General features: G+C 29.0%; 1 protein-coding gene across 4 annotated transcripts; it reads right to left on the bottom strand.

The window, feature by feature from the left end:
• Positions 1-1,657: 1,657 nt before the first annotated feature.
• LOC117231437 (antichymotrypsin-2-like) lies at positions 1,658-15,617 on the bottom strand. Of its 4 annotated transcripts, none has more exons than XM_033489881.1 (8): positions 15,510-15,617; positions 11,220-11,341; positions 10,929-11,111; positions 10,592-10,802; positions 10,241-10,455; positions 9,967-10,152; positions 9,759-9,894; positions 1,658-1,879 (listed from the first exon to the last, which is right to left on the bottom strand). In XM_033489881.1, exons 1-8 carry the CDS (start codon positions 15,517-15,519, stop codon positions 1,737-1,739), a joined length of 1,206 nt encoding a protein of 401 aa, XP_033345772.1. In that variant the 5' UTR covers positions 15,520-15,617; the 3' UTR covers positions 1,658-1,736. The 4 variants fall into 4 exon arrangements, with proteins under 4 accessions (XP_033345772.1, XP_033345771.1, XP_033345774.1 ...); XM_033489880.1 differs by lacking the exon at positions 1,658-1,879 and adding an exon at positions 2,020-2,277; XM_033489883.1 differs by lacking the exon at positions 1,658-1,879 and adding an exon at positions 7,300-7,482.
• Between the last annotated feature and the right edge of the window lie 1,702 nt (positions 15,618-17,319).

Raw genomic sequence — 17,319 nt, 5'->3', positions numbered from 1 at the left:
CAGCATTACGACGACCGGATAAAATAACATCTGAGGCCAACTTACTGCTTGAGTCTTTTTTATAATTAAAACGATTTTGGTTAGAAGTCATATAATCTTCCAACTTATATGATAGACTTCCAACCTTCACATGTAATCCCACGTATTTCAATTTTATCAGTATATGGATCGGTCAAATTCATCAACTTCATAAAATAGAAATTAAAAAATAAGAAATAGTTGTCTTTACACGAGTTACACTATATATATATATATATATCTCCGCTGCAACCTCATTCTCTTTAAATTTACTTTGCACCTTGAACTTTGGTGTATATTTCCATGACTTACAATGTTGCTTAAACTTATATTTTCCTATTTTTTCTCAACATCGGACAAACCTTCAACTTCGTTTGGAAGAATTATAAACATACTGAAATCTGGATGCTACAAGATTTATTTGCTTCTTTTGCATTTCACGAAGTTTTACAAAGAAGCAGCTTCTTTTTACACATTATTGGCTTTTTCTTCTAAATTTACCTCGTATGGTATTACAACGAATCTAGCATTTAAATCTGCAAGTGCTCCATATATGTAATTACCTCCTACATACATTGTAGGAACATTTTTTACTTTGACTTTACTAATATGAAATGGCATATCGCTAGTCGACTTAGGGTCGAACTTATTTTTTCATTCGCATGTGAAATATACTGCATGGACCATGAATATCATTGTCGTGTAATCTAGAATTTCTGTTTATAAAAAACATTAATAACAACATAAAACTACATAGTATGATTGGCCATATTGAAGTTAGAAAGCATTCAATCTAAATTTTCTATAGTATTGTCTTTACATCGTAATGAATAAAATAAACATATACAAAAACAGTTATAAGCTCTTTAATCAGATTATTTGTATTTTGTTTGAACCAACTATTAATAATATTTGCAACTTCTTTATTTCGAGCAAAGTTTACTAATTGGGAAACAGAATAAACATCTGTTAAATTTTTGTGACTTGATTTCAAATTTAAACTGGCTGCTACGAAAACTTTATTCGCAACAATTAATTTATTGTCTTTAACACGTTGACAATTGCGCAAAGAATAACAGAGTACTGTCGGCGTTGCAGCCGTGAAAAAACATCGAAGCCTATGACTATGCTCTTGCAAGTGGGAGACGCCGAGGCCTACTGGCCACTACATCATACAGGTGAATTTTTAATTTATGGCAACCTTAAGTGTTGATGCTTTCTCTCCCCACAGCGGAGGGTGACGAAGGTCAGGTGGCCATCCCAAACGTTGGAATTCCACATTTTCTCACAAATCAACATATTCCCGATTTAATAATTTAATCTGATATAGTCAATTTTGTGGACAAAGAAATTCAGGAAAATATCAGTATATCGTATTAACCAGTATATCGCGCACGCACAATTATAACTTACCAAATGTCCAGCTGGACAAATCGTAAAGTACAAATTAAATAATAAAAAAAGAAGCAATTGTAGGCAGAATTCACTGCAGTAGGAAATGTTAATTTCTGTAACATATTCAAAAATCATCGAAAACCGTGAGATGAATGAGAGATAACAATAATTTCAGTATTCATTTTATCTATTTATTTAATTTTTCCCTTTCCGCTTCGGATGGCTTTCACCTAACAGGCTTACATCCATACATAATCTTTATTCCACGTGTTTAAGTATAAAAAGTGTAACAATAAAAAGTACAAGTATAAAAATAATATATTTTAAGGACTATTAACGTGTCCATTGAATAACGTTACGATATTTTGATCTTCTGATTGACTTTTATAAATACTGTAGAAAAATGGTCGGTCGATTCTCATCATTGGCTTGAGCTGAGGAGAACTCGCAAGAACGAAGAGTATTGCTGAAACAAATTTTATGGAAATTATTATTGTTTTAAAGAAGTTGTTTTAAAAAGGGAGAATATATAGGATTATATATAGGATTTATTTAATTTTCCGAGATGTATATATAATTTCTGGTATAAGAGCAAAATAATCCAAATTTAAAGTGAATGCAACACATTTATTGTGGAACAAGGTATTATTAGAACTTATAACTACGGAACACACGAATTAATAATCGCATTATTATGACACTACTGTTGTTAGATTTCGGGTTCGTTTACAGAACCGCAGAATAATGGTAGATTAATATCATTTTCCTTTTCATCGTTCATAGTTTTTATGATATAATAAAAGAATGGCTGATTAATTTTGAACTCCCTTATATTACGAGCCATTTTCTTCATAATAAGCAAACCTGAAACAGAGTTATGCCGAACGTTATGTGTAAGTGTATGAATAGAGCAGAAACAGCGATATGAAGTAAACATATACACGTTCGCTACCGGAAGTCACACATGCATACATGTTTGAAAGCACTAAGAACTACCCAAAGCTCACTGTTTCATATCTGCGACGGAATATTATCTAAATATTGATATTTGGAATATGGAAAGCCACTGTTTCCTTGAACGACTATGATGAATGTGTTAATATTGAAAGTTTATTGTAAAACATGACAATTATTAATGAAGCTGCTGCAATCTCGGATTTCAACGACATTTACAATATGTTGCAGGAATCAACATTTTGAACAACTTTTTCCTCTGCATGTTACCATCAGACTCTCTAGTTTTCGAGATGTTTATAGAAACTGTCGGTAGCGCTACAGTGAATAGTACCTATAATTATTCGTATGTACAGCGCATGCGTTAGAATTAGTTGTCAGCCATCATGCGGTGGTTGGATAAACTGACACCCAATCCTATATATACTTTAAACAAACGATGAGAATCAGGATTGAGTCAGGTGTCAATTTATCCGGTCGGCAATCAATATCAACGCTTGAACTGTCACAGACGCACAATTGTAGGAACCAAGTAGTGTGAGCGTGTAAGGGCTCCGCTTTGTGACCGACCGCGCCATTCCTGGAGTATAGAACTCATACTGGCTTCGCTGATAGATGTTCGTTAATTATTGTCTACTTTCAGGCGTCCACTGCCTGGGGAACGGCGCGTGACTAATTGTAGGAAGCAGTCACTCCAGTCGTACCGACAGCTTTTAACAAATATCTCTGAAACTAATACTTGGCGAAAACAAGAAGTTATTTAAAACCATACTGCCGACAACATAGTAAACAATCATCGAAATGCAATGAAGGCCGCAGCATCCTAAATAATTACCTGAAACATTCTTCGCAAACGATGTTAATAAGAAACACTTATACTAAACAACAGCACAATTGCTTCAATTCGATAAAAATTAAAATTCAAGGTGCAAAATACAGAACTTTTAATCGTTTCTACGATGTTGATAATATTATGGGAAAATGAATAATAAACAGAAAATTTCAATTTTATAACTGGATTATAATAACATCATAATTTCCAAAACAAAGTATATCTAGATCTAGTGGTTCGTATATTGAAATAAGTAAAATATTAGACTAATCCCTAATTGATATTTTCCTCTATATCATTTGTCTACAAAATTAGCTGTATCAGGTAAAATTCTTAAATCGAGAATACGTTGATTTATAAGAATCAAATGGAGCATTATGTATATTAATTTCGTATCTCAAAATCGTGAAGTACAAATTATACGGGTTGTGAAGCTAATTCGATGAATACCTTACCTTTTTAACTTAATGATTGCTTACTTTTTATTTGCTACTTAATTTTTTAAAAGTGTTCATACCGTAAGTCACAGACACATACACGCGCGCGTGTGCACTCGCAGGCACGCACATACGATATTTTTAAAATATGTGTAAATACATATTTCATTAAGCGGGAAACCTCTATAAGAGTATAAAACTCGATAAGGCAAAGCATCCATGATTTAAAGATTTTTCGGCCTTGAAATTCGAGTCAACCAAAGGACAATTGTACTATAATATTGTAAAGAATTTTGTTTTGTAAAGTGTACAAATACACATATGTATAATGTAAGTACATAATCAGTAATGCATACAGTTAACATAATGCATTTCAACTTATAAAGCAGCAAATTAAAAAGAAGTTAATCGCGATACAAGCACGTTGCAACTAACTTTACACATCTGCAACTGATCATGCTTTTAATTAATAATTAATTAATTAATAATTAATTTCAATCCTGTCAGTGACAAGATTGAAATGATCTGTAAATAAAAACGTAATAGAATGAACATTTCCTCCAATAAATAAATGAACAATGTTGCATATGTACAATGAACGACAATATTTATTTGATTTTATAACACTTTTTATTCTATTCAGGTAACAATAACATTACTGTAACGTTATCAATGTGAAAGTTTAGGATTCAATAATATATCCCTTAAAAATCTTTGTTCCCTGTTTAGATGATAGCATAGATGAACAGACGATTCACTGACATCTTCTCTGGAATTTCAACAATTTCTAGCTATAGTACTGTAATTAATACTGAAACAATGGCAGCAAATAACTATGCCTATAATAGCAATAAAGTGATTTATATATTTCCCCTGTAACTATATCTATATCTATATATCCTTTAATAATCCAATATACCCTAAAATTTGCAAACAATTTATACGCATTCTCAAGGTATGTACAAAGAAATAAGGTAACAGTTAAATTAATCAAAAACTGGATCTTCGACAAGACCATGAAATATTGAAATAAGATTATTTTTTGTTCCCAGATTTGTAACGATTTTGAGGATACTATAAAAGAAAGGATGGTTAATCATCATTTGCATTATTGTCACTGAAGACTGTAATACTACAAAGAAACCTGGAACAAATTGTATAATAATCGTAATAATTTCAATTGAACAAACGCTATTTCCAATTTTTCCTTTTACTCTTCCTATGTGGCACGACATGAATTGAACGATAATGTATTATATTATGAAGACACCATGAAGAAAAGAAAAGACAAAAAATTTGTACATGACCTATGAATAAACTCCTTACAAACAAACGTAAAAATGTTTGATAATAAAAGAAGATACGAACGAAAGTTATTTTATTTCAGCATTTCAAAAATAAACAATACGTGTATACATGGAACCAAAAAAAGCACAAAAATCTGACTATTAATTATATTATATAATTGCGAATCAAGGTTTAGTTAGCAGTCCCTTGAAGATCCAGATTGGCAAATCAACGTTATAATGTTGAATTGCAAAATAAAAAGGTCTATCAATTTTGAAGACTAAAGTTCGATGTGAAACTCTGATATAAGAAAGAAAGATATAAAACCTAAAAAGGACAAATATTATACATGAATAAATGCTGTAAATATACACTGATATTGCCAATACCAATATACACGTATTTTTCTTGTAACAACAAAAAGTAGTGATATGTATAGACCAGAGAATGAATGCAAACATTATTTGGACAAATGTAAAATTAAATTCTGAATTTACTTAACACGGATCATATATATCAGAAGTAATTTACACGCTAGGAAGAGAATTTTTTAAATTAGTCGAAATGATATTGTTTTTTGCAATTTTGTTTCAAATGAATATAAAATTTCGATATTAAAACATCTGTCGTATAAAATAAGAAGCAACGATTGAACTTGATAAACTTTTGGAAATGGTTCGAATTTGTTTCACATGCGCAGCAGTGCAGGAAGATCTAGAATATATAGATTAAGGTTTGCATTTTTACTCCATGAAAGCAAAACCAAGCCATGAAACCAAGAAGTAGCGGAATCATCTAATGTATTTCTGACTTATTCATAAATTTAAGATTTATTTAATAAAAAAAGGTACTTGATGAAGAAATAGAAAGCGAATGCAGCTTATTCATAAAAGATAATATTATAATTTGTCATACTAATTTGAGAACCAATGTTTTATAGGATAGAAAATTAGAACGTTATCAATAAAAGTGAAGCAAGAACTCCTAGAAAATCAGTAAATCCATCTACTCGAAACAAATGTGAGAACAAAAATTTGAAATGTAGAGTATTTGCATCATTTGTTGTTAGCATTTATTTCTTAATAATTTCACTGCTTAGAAGGTTGTTTCTAAATCGAAACAGTTGAACTTACGATCGTCCCTCAACAACTAAAACGTACTATGGAATATTGCTCAAAATTATATTGGAAAATTGATTTATCTTGGTAAATTTTGGAACATTCTAATAGATTGTTAACGCGTTAGTGAGATGTAATAACCGAAAAATATAATTTCAACATCAAAGGTACGAACTTATGCATCTTTGAAAATGAAAAAAGAAACGATATAAACAATTATATACATTATAAATAACACATGATATAATACATGAGTAAGTCTAATTTGGTAAGTTTTATACCAATGTTTCAAAAGTGGTTTTTAAATATACAGAATGTTCCACGAAATAAAATGTTCCAGCGACACATTGCATAACGTGCGATTGTTTTTTGGAGGTGAAGATAATATCGATTCTATTCTTTTAAATGGAGTCATGTGTCTTTTGTACAGTAGTTTATATATTTTTTAAATACTGCACATAGATATTGAAATGTTTTCATTAGAAAAAAAAGAAACAAAATATACAAAATATAAAGAAAACTATAATAAGCAGGCATGAAGATATAATAAATATTATATTACAAGCTGTTATAACAAAGAAAATAATATGTTAATAAAGTATGCGATAGCGTGATAGCAATATGTTGCATTTATCAAATACTCGACATTTAAATTAATGCAATAAGAACAGAGTACAGCATAGTAAAAGAATGAATCAAATTTTCTGAAGACAAGACAAAATCCTTATGTATTGAGTCTTGATTGCTTTGCATATTAAATTGTAAAAATAAATAAGGAGCAATTTAATGGTTAAAGGAAGCAAGTTAAATTTAAATATGTTACAAGGAACTAAATATAATAAAGTGATAGAACCATAAAGTAGAGATGAAAATTTTTAATAAAATACAAATTATATTGTTAACAATAAGTTAAATTCATGATACACATAAAATAGGAAAGTCTTATTTCTTCTTCCATATATATGCTTCATAGTGTTACATGATCTTTTAATGGCATTGCGCGATTTCCTTTGATCAAATAATGTTAATATAATGTATTTTAAGATGTGATATGAATGAGGACAACTTTCTCCACGTATAAACACTCATCTATTTAAATCAGTCGATCCAGTCAAGAAACTTGTTATGTTAATTGTTAATTATGTAAATTGGCAGAGATTGGCAGAACAATCCACGATATGGTGTATGCTGTTAATCCCTAATTTGATGTTTAATAACGTAAAAAAGTGGGAAAGACGTAGAGATCCATTATACAGTGTAAAGTCGATATATTATCTATTTAATTTTCAAGGTAAAGAACGAAATTACGATATAGATACGATATTCATTAAGAACAAAATCACATTGTCGTATTTAACGATCGACAGGAATGGTCGATCGACGTGGAACTCAATGGGCTTCGGCGGTGACCAAATGCTCGAAAGAGGCCTTACACTGAGACCTGCCACAAGTAATTAATAGTGAATTATTCATTTGAGCCACAAGCTCGAACTAAATAGAGGAAGAATTGGATCACTACAATGTGCTATGTTATTATATCAAAATTAAGGTATGCGAAATGATATTATTGGAAAACCATTAAACTCATAATATAGAAGATTTTGCTATATTAGAGTGAATGTGAAGAAAGGAAAAAGAGCGAAGAAATTAATAGTACGTATAATTCTTGACAAGAATAGACAAGTAATTGACTGAAATAAAAACATATAACATAATCAAGGAAATCACGCAGTTGTCTCGCAGTCAATAACGCGGCCTTTGAAGAGAACTACGTTGTCATCCCGTGATGTAATTGCATAAAAGAATGGTCCATTTACTCGAAACTCTTCTAGGGAAGGAGACAAGAAGAGCGCAATCTCCATTTCTGTCGAAAAAAATTGTATACTATTATCAATTAGAAGAAAAACATTTCAACCAAATTCGTTTCCACTAGATTCGTCCATCTTCCTCCCTCTTTTTCTATTTTCGATTTATGTGATTTTGTTAATAATTATAATAGTTATGATTCATGATTAATATAATTATCATCTAATTAAGGGGACAATGTAAGTATAATTAGATGAATATTTATTGCAGACTCAGCTGTACTAAGATACACATACTACATCCTTGAAATCCAACATTATTAAAAACTTGCATTTTGAAAAACACTTCTAATATATAGACAAAATAAATTATTTATTGACAATATAAATAGTTCGCTTAATATGTAGTCAATATATACTTAGCTTCTTTACTGATAATATCTCCATATTACTTTTCACTAAATGATTAAGATATTGTATAAAATAAACTATTACGAAACATAAACATGTGAAAACACATAATAACAGACTACTAAATATTAATGCAAAGAATTGTACATTTAGAAATAATAGGAAGCATGCTGTTTCATGCAGGAAACCAAACATGAGGAAACATTTTGAACTATTGTGTACACACATAAACATGTTATAGTTATATAATTTTTGATATAATAGATTTAAACTTATGCAGAGAAAATAAATAAATATACGCATATTTACATAGCTTGCAAAAAATTAGGAAGAACATACATGCAAATTTTTATTAATTAGACTGAAATATTAAAATATGAAATAATAATACTAATAAACATTCTCTCCAAACTATTCAAAAGCTCAAAAGAATCATAAATTAAGCAAAAATTGAAACCAAGCAAAATACTGTTATTTTATGTGATAAATTTATGTGTTTTTGTATACTTATCATGTAATATATCATATATAATAACATGATATTGTTATAATATTAACTGTATTACTTTAATTTTTTCAGTTCTTCTATTTTTATTCATATGTCACTTTTATATTTCCAAATTACTCAACACCTCTCAATAGTAAATATTATTATTGACATAAATAAATTTAGTATCTTTTGAAAAGATACTGAAAATGTTTGGTTCGTTAGTACAAAGTGCAGCTCTCTGTGGGATGGAAATCTGGAGGCAACAGGGAGATGGAAGGATAGATTGAATCCAAAGAAAATGTATGAAATGAATCTTAGGCTTAGGTAGAAACATACCGAATTATATAATAATGGAGAAATACAAAATGTAGAACTGCACATCAGGACAATGAGAAAGGCTTTAAATTATAAAGAATGGGTAAGAGAGTCAGAAAACAAGATAGTGGTAGAATGTAGAGAAGAAAAGAAGTAAGAAGGAGAAGAAGAGGAAGAACAAAAGGAGAGGAGGAACAAAAAGCAAAGAGAAAACTGAGAAGGAATATAAAGAGATAGTTTGAAAAATGATGAAGAAGGCTATATACAAGGAGAGAAGGAAGGCAATGGAGGATAACAGATTCCAAGTACAACAAAAAATACATTGGACTGGTGTAGAGAAAAAGGAGATGGAGAAAGGCAGAGGAGTAAATTTATACAGGGGCAGAGGAGAAAATTCAGAGCCAAAGATAATCAAAGAAGATTTTTGTTTTCATCTTCTTTTCTTAGTTTGCTAAGGATATTACACTATCGCCTTGTAGAAAATATGATTAGATATAAAATTAGTCTAAGTAATCATTAGACAACTAGATATCATCCTCTAACCAAGAAGCCAGAGCAGTAAGAAATAAATAAAAAAATAATTTTTGTATAATATTACATTATTTTTTTAATATTTTCATATCTACTATCTGCGCAAAGTGATATCTTATGTAATTTAAATATAAACTGCATAACATAGAATGTTTATTCACTTACCAGTTGCAGCAGCAGCTTCGCTTCCTTCTTCATTTACTTCAATGTATGCCTTTTGTATAACATCACTGACATACAAAGTTTCATCAGCAATCCCAGAAAAATTAGCACGAGCAGTAAATGCATCAGTCAATCCCATCTACACAAAATAAGAATTAAAATACAAGAAATAGTTTTCTGTACATGAATTACACTTTATATATATATATACCTTTTTTAAGACATCATTAAGTTGAAGCTTACTTTCCACCTTGAACTTTGGTAACCATAATTCTATTTCCTGCTCATACCCTTGACTTAGAATGTTCGTTAAACTTGTATTTTGTAATTTTTTCTCAACATCAGACAAACCATCAATTTCATTCGGAAGAATTATGATCATACTCAATTCGTCACCCTAGAAGATTTATTTGCTTGTATTTCACAACGTTTTACACAGAAGCAGCTTCTTTTTATACATTACTGACTTTTTCTTCAAAACTTACCTTATATGGTATTACAACAAATTTAGCATCTAAATCTGGAAGCACTCCATATCTATAATTACCTTTCCTATACATTGTGGGAACATTTTTTACTTCAACTTTACTAGTATGAAATGCCATATCGCTAGTCAACTTAGGGTCGAACTTATCTTTCCATTGGCCTTTAAAATATACTGCATTGACAAGTACTAATTTAGTCAAGTCATTTAGCATATCTGTTTATAAAAAAACATTGATAATAACATAAAACGACATAATGTGGTTAGAAATACTGAAGCTAGAATGCATTCAATCAAAAATTTCTATAGTATTTTCTTTATACTTTAATAAATAAAATAAACATATACAAACCAGCACTTATAAGCTCTTTAATGAGATTATTTGTATTTTGTTCAACCCAACTATTAATAATATTTGCAGCTTCCTTATTTTGAGCAAAGTTTACCAATTGAGAAGCAGAGCGGAAGTAAACTTCAGTTAAATCTTTATAACTTGGTTTCAAATTTAAACTTGCTGCTAAGAAGGCTTTATTTGCAACAGCCAATTTATTGTCTTTCACATTCTACATTAAAACATGAAAAAAATATTCTATAGCATAGAATAATGCATTTGTTATTTATATTGATAAATTTACAATTTATACTATACATTAAATTAATAAAAGCAAAAGGTTGAGAGAGATACCTACATTGAGATTATCAATAAGTGACTGATAACCAGATGTGGCAAGACTCTGTGATGTTGGTAGATGAAGTACATTTCTAAACTGGGCTTCTGTGTTTCCACGAGCTCCATAAGCAGCCATAGCAAGAACAATACCTGCACTTAGAGGAGACGTAATAAGGTTGCCAGGATTATCTTGTACCACAGTCTGAAAACCATTTGCATCTCTATAACTTATTCATCTTCGATCATTTGCAAGATAAATAAGCAGTTCATAAGTAGTATTTGGAATAAATTTTAAAGTGCACTATTTTACCTGGAAAAATGAAGAACTAAATTGATTTGCACCTTCCACAACGGAACGCAGTGCTTCAACATTTTTCTCTGCCTTTGACATTGTTATTAGAGCAAGAGCCACCAACCAGATACTTCTTATTACTAACAAAAATTTAGTAAAAAATTGTTATTAAAAACTGACAAAATAGATATGAAATTTGATATATGTATTACATATAATATTATTTTATATAATATTATTATCTTTACATATAAGATATATGTATATATATTATATGTAAAAATTAGGAACTTTATGATTAAGTATTGCTTTAAATAATTTTGAACATTAAAAATTAAATTTACTATCAATCAATACATATATTACATGAAATAATAAATGACTTCTTCAAAGTTCTAGAACTTAACACCAATTAGAATTTAACGAAAATATTCCATGAGTTTAAAAATATTTTTAATACATTTTAATATATTGTATTATTTCATACAGATAATTTGTATATTATTTTGAACATTATCAGTAATCATTATCAAATACCAAACATTTCTTAATACAGTAATATCCGAAACCTAACTTATGAGCCGTTTAAAGCAAAAGCGATGTAATTCAATCTTTCGTCTATTAGGTTTAACAACATATCTCGAGAGCGTAACCTTCATTGTCTTTTGTGCACAAGAGATGTAAGTATATCTTCATTAGTTTTTCGATGGATAACAGAATAACTGAGAATCGCCTATCCAGTCCCTTACAGAATTCTTACTTTATCTCTCATTATTCAGAAATCAATTTTTAATAATAATTAATGTACAAACATTGTGTAAGTTATGCAAATACCTGTAATTTGAAAGTTCAAGATACTTATAAAATTCAAGGTTTTACTACTCAAGGTTTTACTAAAAGATCAAGCGGCCGAGGTCAACTACTACGCGACATGATTAATGAAAACCAAAATGAAAGTTTCAAATAAAGTAGGGACAAGTTACAAACTTTGAAAACTAAATGTAAAGATACACATATTTTTTATAAATTCATCAATTAGAAATAAAGTATTTAAATAAATACGAACATTCGAAATACTTTACGTATTTCCAACAAGAATAATTTATATGGTTATTATTTAATTATAGAAATACTATTAACTTATTATATCGTCATTATTTAATCCTTTTTAAATACAAATTTATATGAATATTTATAAATTTAATAAACAAATCATAAATAAAAGATTAATTATATTATAGTTAACATATTTATAGTGTGCATATTTGCTATTTTCTTTGTAATCTTTACAATTCTTTATTTCTTTCGACTAACAGCAACTTTTACAAAAATTTACAAAGATCACCTTGTAAACTAACCCTTCTAATTTTTCAGAAAAGCTCAAGTCGTTTGTTTCAATTTCAAAAAAAGTTATTCCGTTTCAAAGGAGGTTCGAATATTAATAACTTCGTATGCGAATTGGATACGTATAAATTTACACCTCATGTTTCTTGTCTGATACAACCATATACCATTAATTACTCATTAAAATTAACTCATAATATATACATTGTTTTAAATGAAGTAAACAATATTAATTGCTCATTGTAATAGTCCTAGATTAAATTAAACAAGACAAAAAAGATACTATATTGTTAAAAAATTATTAATTTAAGTGTTAATTACTTATTAATTATTTATATTATTTATAGTATTTTATCGTTATTAAATATTCGGAGTATCCGCTGATAAAAATAAGCATATAAAAAATACTAAATTCAATTATGACAGCTTCTCGCGTGTCATACACTATACATACATGACATATATAGAGACGAAAATAATGTTTTCCGTAAATCTCACCGGGGAAAACCCATTAATTACATACGTGAATATGCATTGCAATAGACTTATTATTTTCAACGCGACTAATAATACCATGTAAACGCAGTGGAAATAATGATTTAACAATAATTAATATCACATTTACTACATTGCGCAGTCACAGTAATCAATATTATCATATGATATCGTACTATCGCTGTCAACGGTATTTATCGATGGACAAATTGCTTTTGTTTCGTAACACATTTTATGAATGTGACAAATATAATTGTTTTTCTAACGTAACAATTACCATTATCTTGATTTTATGTAAATTTTACAATTGTTAACGTAGATTATTATGTGAATATTTTTTAAGCATATTTGTAAATATTTGTATAATAAATATTTATACGTTAAGTTAATACTTTATATTTTACTATTTCAGCAATATACTTTTGTAATTCTGATGGTTTTACGTCTGAGATATTTCTGAATAACGTATGTGGTTATATACGTTAAAATTACAAATATGTAGATAATTATGAGTAAGAATGCTAGTTACCGTGTCAATAGATATTAAATATCTCTTCGTTGAAATATCTATTACACAAAGATTTACGAAGTTACTAAAAGTAGATATAGGATACATGCCTCGAGATCAATTTAACCAATCTAGATACGAATAAAACATAATGTGCCTTATTACAATAATTTATCTTGTGACATATTTAATAGCAGATTTTCTCAAATGAGAAAGAAACGCCACGATATTCGTATCGTCACCGAATGTGTGCGTTTTTCATCACTTTGAAACTTGATTACAGCAATCAGTATCGTATAATTATAAATAACTATATTATCGGTCAAAGAAACAGAAATTCCATGAAAAATGCAAATTTTATACGCATAAAATTCAACTGTTGTTACTTATATTAATATTTTAATTAATTTCATTTTCCAATTCAGTTAACTGAAACGTTATTTTTAAAATATCATGTAGGTAACCCTACATCAAGTTGATTAGTTTTCCTTAATACTTGACTATTTATGTATAAAAATGATGTATATAAATAAATATAATTACTTGCAAGATGAAACGATGAAAGGATATTCGTTCAAAAATTTCTTACTTACATGTAACATATACTCATAAAATTCTATACTCTTCCTATTCAAATACGTAATACGGAACGTAATACGGATTAGAAAATGGTATCAAACATAATGGACCTACACTTCGTTCATTATTCACTTATACAGCGGTTAATGACAGTGTTCGAACGACCTCTAAAATAAAATAACTTTTTAAAAATTTAACCAAATGACTTGAATTTTTGTTAGATGTTAAAAGAATTGGTTTAATACACGACATATAAAAAAATTTAGTAAAAATTGCAATTATTGGAATAAATAAAAAATAGTAAATATCTTGAGGAAAGTAATAAAAGACACTTCTTACAATATTTTTATCTATGCCTGTAATGAGAATTCAAACAATATGTTTCATACATTTATGTCAATTATACATATGTGTATGTACATGCTAATATGTATGTACATGAAAATTCCATCGAAATCGGTTGATGCAGAAACAAACGACAAACGTTGAAAGATGCAAGAATTTTTAAATTTATTTCAGTTATACGCCGAAAGTCGTGAAGAACTACGATTTTCATCATTTTTTTACCACTTGTAATTCACAGTAACGTTAATCAATTTTGATGAAATTTTCAGCATGTATGTAACTGGCGTAAATTTACATAACTGACATAAATGTATTATTTAAATTTTTATTACAAATTCAGATAAAGAAATCCTAAAAAGTGCCTTATTTTCTTCGCGATTTCGATCAGTTGTAATTTTTTCACAACTTTTTTACATATCATCTAGCAAACCAATTCTTCTAATTTCTAGACAAAATTTCTGCTTTTATTCTGCTTTAAAGAATTTTCGAACATTTTCTTAAGTCACTACATATTATCGTCACACATATACAGTTTTTACGCAATGAAAAGTTTAGCAGCCTATACCCAACAAAAACATCGATAAAACACAATAAGTTCTTATTTAATATCATTAAAAAGTATGCTATAAAAGACATAAACTAGTAAAAGATTATTATTTAGAAGTATTATTGCACCGTAAAAATATTAAGGCTGAAAGGTCGGAGAGATCATCAGTCTAGTCGTAAGACTTAAAGACAACATCTTTCTCGTACAATAGAAATATCGAAAATAACAACGAAGTATCTTTTTGAAGTACGTATTTCTGACACACATTAAACTCGTTTGCTTGTTGTAATAACATCCATTGCTGTGAAAGTAGTATTACGAAGATTGATTGATTATACATAAAGAAAGTAATTACTTGGAGAAGGAGGTTTAAATGATTATTAATCGATTTGCATTAACTACCGAACAGAAATTGTGCATACTCGGCTTAATCCGGGGCGAGATCCGCGATAACCTACCTTCTCAAATACACATATATAAATTTACTTACATATACGCATAGTCGCGATCCACTCGTTTTACCGGTTAAACCTCTTCTAAAGTTAAACGCAGACTGCAAGAAGAATCGTCTGAACGAATATAAAAGCACGATTAACAACCTCAGGGAAATCCTGGCAGTGGGCAGAGCGAACCTACCAAGGATCGGTAACGAACGAACAGCCAATCACGATGTACGCATTCGATTGTCCGTAGAATCGTACAGATTAAGCAACCATGAATTTTAAATCTTATTTGTATTCTCGACTCTATATCCCAAATGGACTTGATGTTACAAACATAAACAGGGCAATGATATTTCGACTAATATTATCAGAAAAAGTACTGTTAATATAAATATTTACATATATCTATTATATGCTTCCTCCGTAGCTAGTAGATTTACGCATATTCTGTTTGTTCATTCGAATAATTTTCAAAAATGTGAAGTTGATTTATTTAAAAGTTATTTGTGTAAAAGTTTTAAATTTCTTCTTTTATTTTATTCGCTCTTCTATAAAATAATTCTAATAGTCCCAATTCTACGAAAGATACAACGACGTTTTAGGATTTTTTACCAGCGATTTATTTCGATCGATGTTTACATTAGTTGCGAGACCTACGTATGAATTGAGAGATATGGATAAACCTGATTAGAATTCCATACGCTCTACCAGTAAACAGATGACTGAAATATTCTAAGAATAATATGTATGTGTAGATTCTCCTAAATGTGCTAATAGAAAATATATAAAGACAGGCACGTAATATTGTTATTAGTCTACAATAATAGATTATGAATATCGTGTTTCGAAATTCTTCATTTAAGTAATTAAAGTACAAAATATTAGTTTTTTATTTTGTTATAAATCTAAGCAAATTAAATTATAAAGAAAGTAAAACTTTTTTTTTTACTACATGTTCCTATTTTAATGAACGAGGAAAGGCTTAAAATTATCACTTAGACCTAAAGAGTACTTGACTTATGCATTTATCAGTAGTAATACCTCAGATTTGTAAGCCTTTTTTTGTTATGTAAAGAGACAACATAATCGTTTGATAACAACATTTTAAAAGGAATATTATCTGAAGTATTCAAAAAATAAAGAAAATATCTTAATAAGAAAAAGTGACCTTGACCTCTTTTATGATATCTACTTTCTATCTCGCATCACGGAAATTAGTATTACATATTTGTCGTTTGATGAAACATGTTATGAATATATTAATACGTATGATTCATATACATATGCTGTCAAAAACTTTATCTGATTCAATGAAATAAAAACGTAAATAATCCATAATAGGTACACTTACCGAATTATAAGCGTTACACAAAAAGCAAATTTCCCGCGTAATTTATTATATCTGTTAGCACCTTTCTTAAGATATTGTAACTATATTCGTTTCGCTTGTGCGCAATTACCCTACTATAGGTACCGTGCTAGAAACTCTCCACAATTACATGGATCGCTGCCGCACAAATGCCTGAAGTTAGGTTCGAATGAGAATTGGGCATGAGTCATAAAATAAACGCTGGGAAATCTGACGAACCTTAAATAGTAATAGAATCAAGCATACGAATTGGAAATGAAATATTTTTTTCAGCTTAACTACGTGAAATAAAAAATGTATAGATATAATATATGATATTAAAATAATTACTCTTTATAAAATATTTTCGTCATCGTTACAATGAGAATATGTAACAAATTGAATTTATTTTTTAGTAATAGTCACACTATTAAAAGTAAATTGGAATTCTATAGATTTTATAAATAACGAAAAAGAGAGATCTATTTATCTAAGAGTACATCTATACA

This window comes from Bombus vosnesenskii, unplaced genomic scaffold (assembly GCF_011952255.1).
Source record: "Bombus vosnesenskii isolate JDL3184/JDL3185 unplaced genomic scaffold, Bvos_JDL3184-5_v1.1 scf7180000013272, whole genome shotgun sequence".
Taxonomy (NCBI): domain Eukaryota; kingdom Metazoa; phylum Arthropoda; class Insecta; order Hymenoptera; family Apidae; genus Bombus; species Bombus vosnesenskii.
This window is presented reverse-complemented; position numbering and strand designations above follow the sequence as displayed.

Coding starts and splice junctions, on each gene's coding strand:
- LOC117231437 (XM_033489880.1), bottom strand. Junction 10,803..10,928: donor CACTTATTGATAATCTCAAT/GTAGGTATCTCT, acceptor GTTTTAATGTAG/AATGTGAAAGACAATAAATT. Junction 9,895..9,966: donor TTAATGATGTCTTAAAAAAG/GTATATATATAT, acceptor TATTTTGTGTAG/ATGGGATTGACTGATGCATT.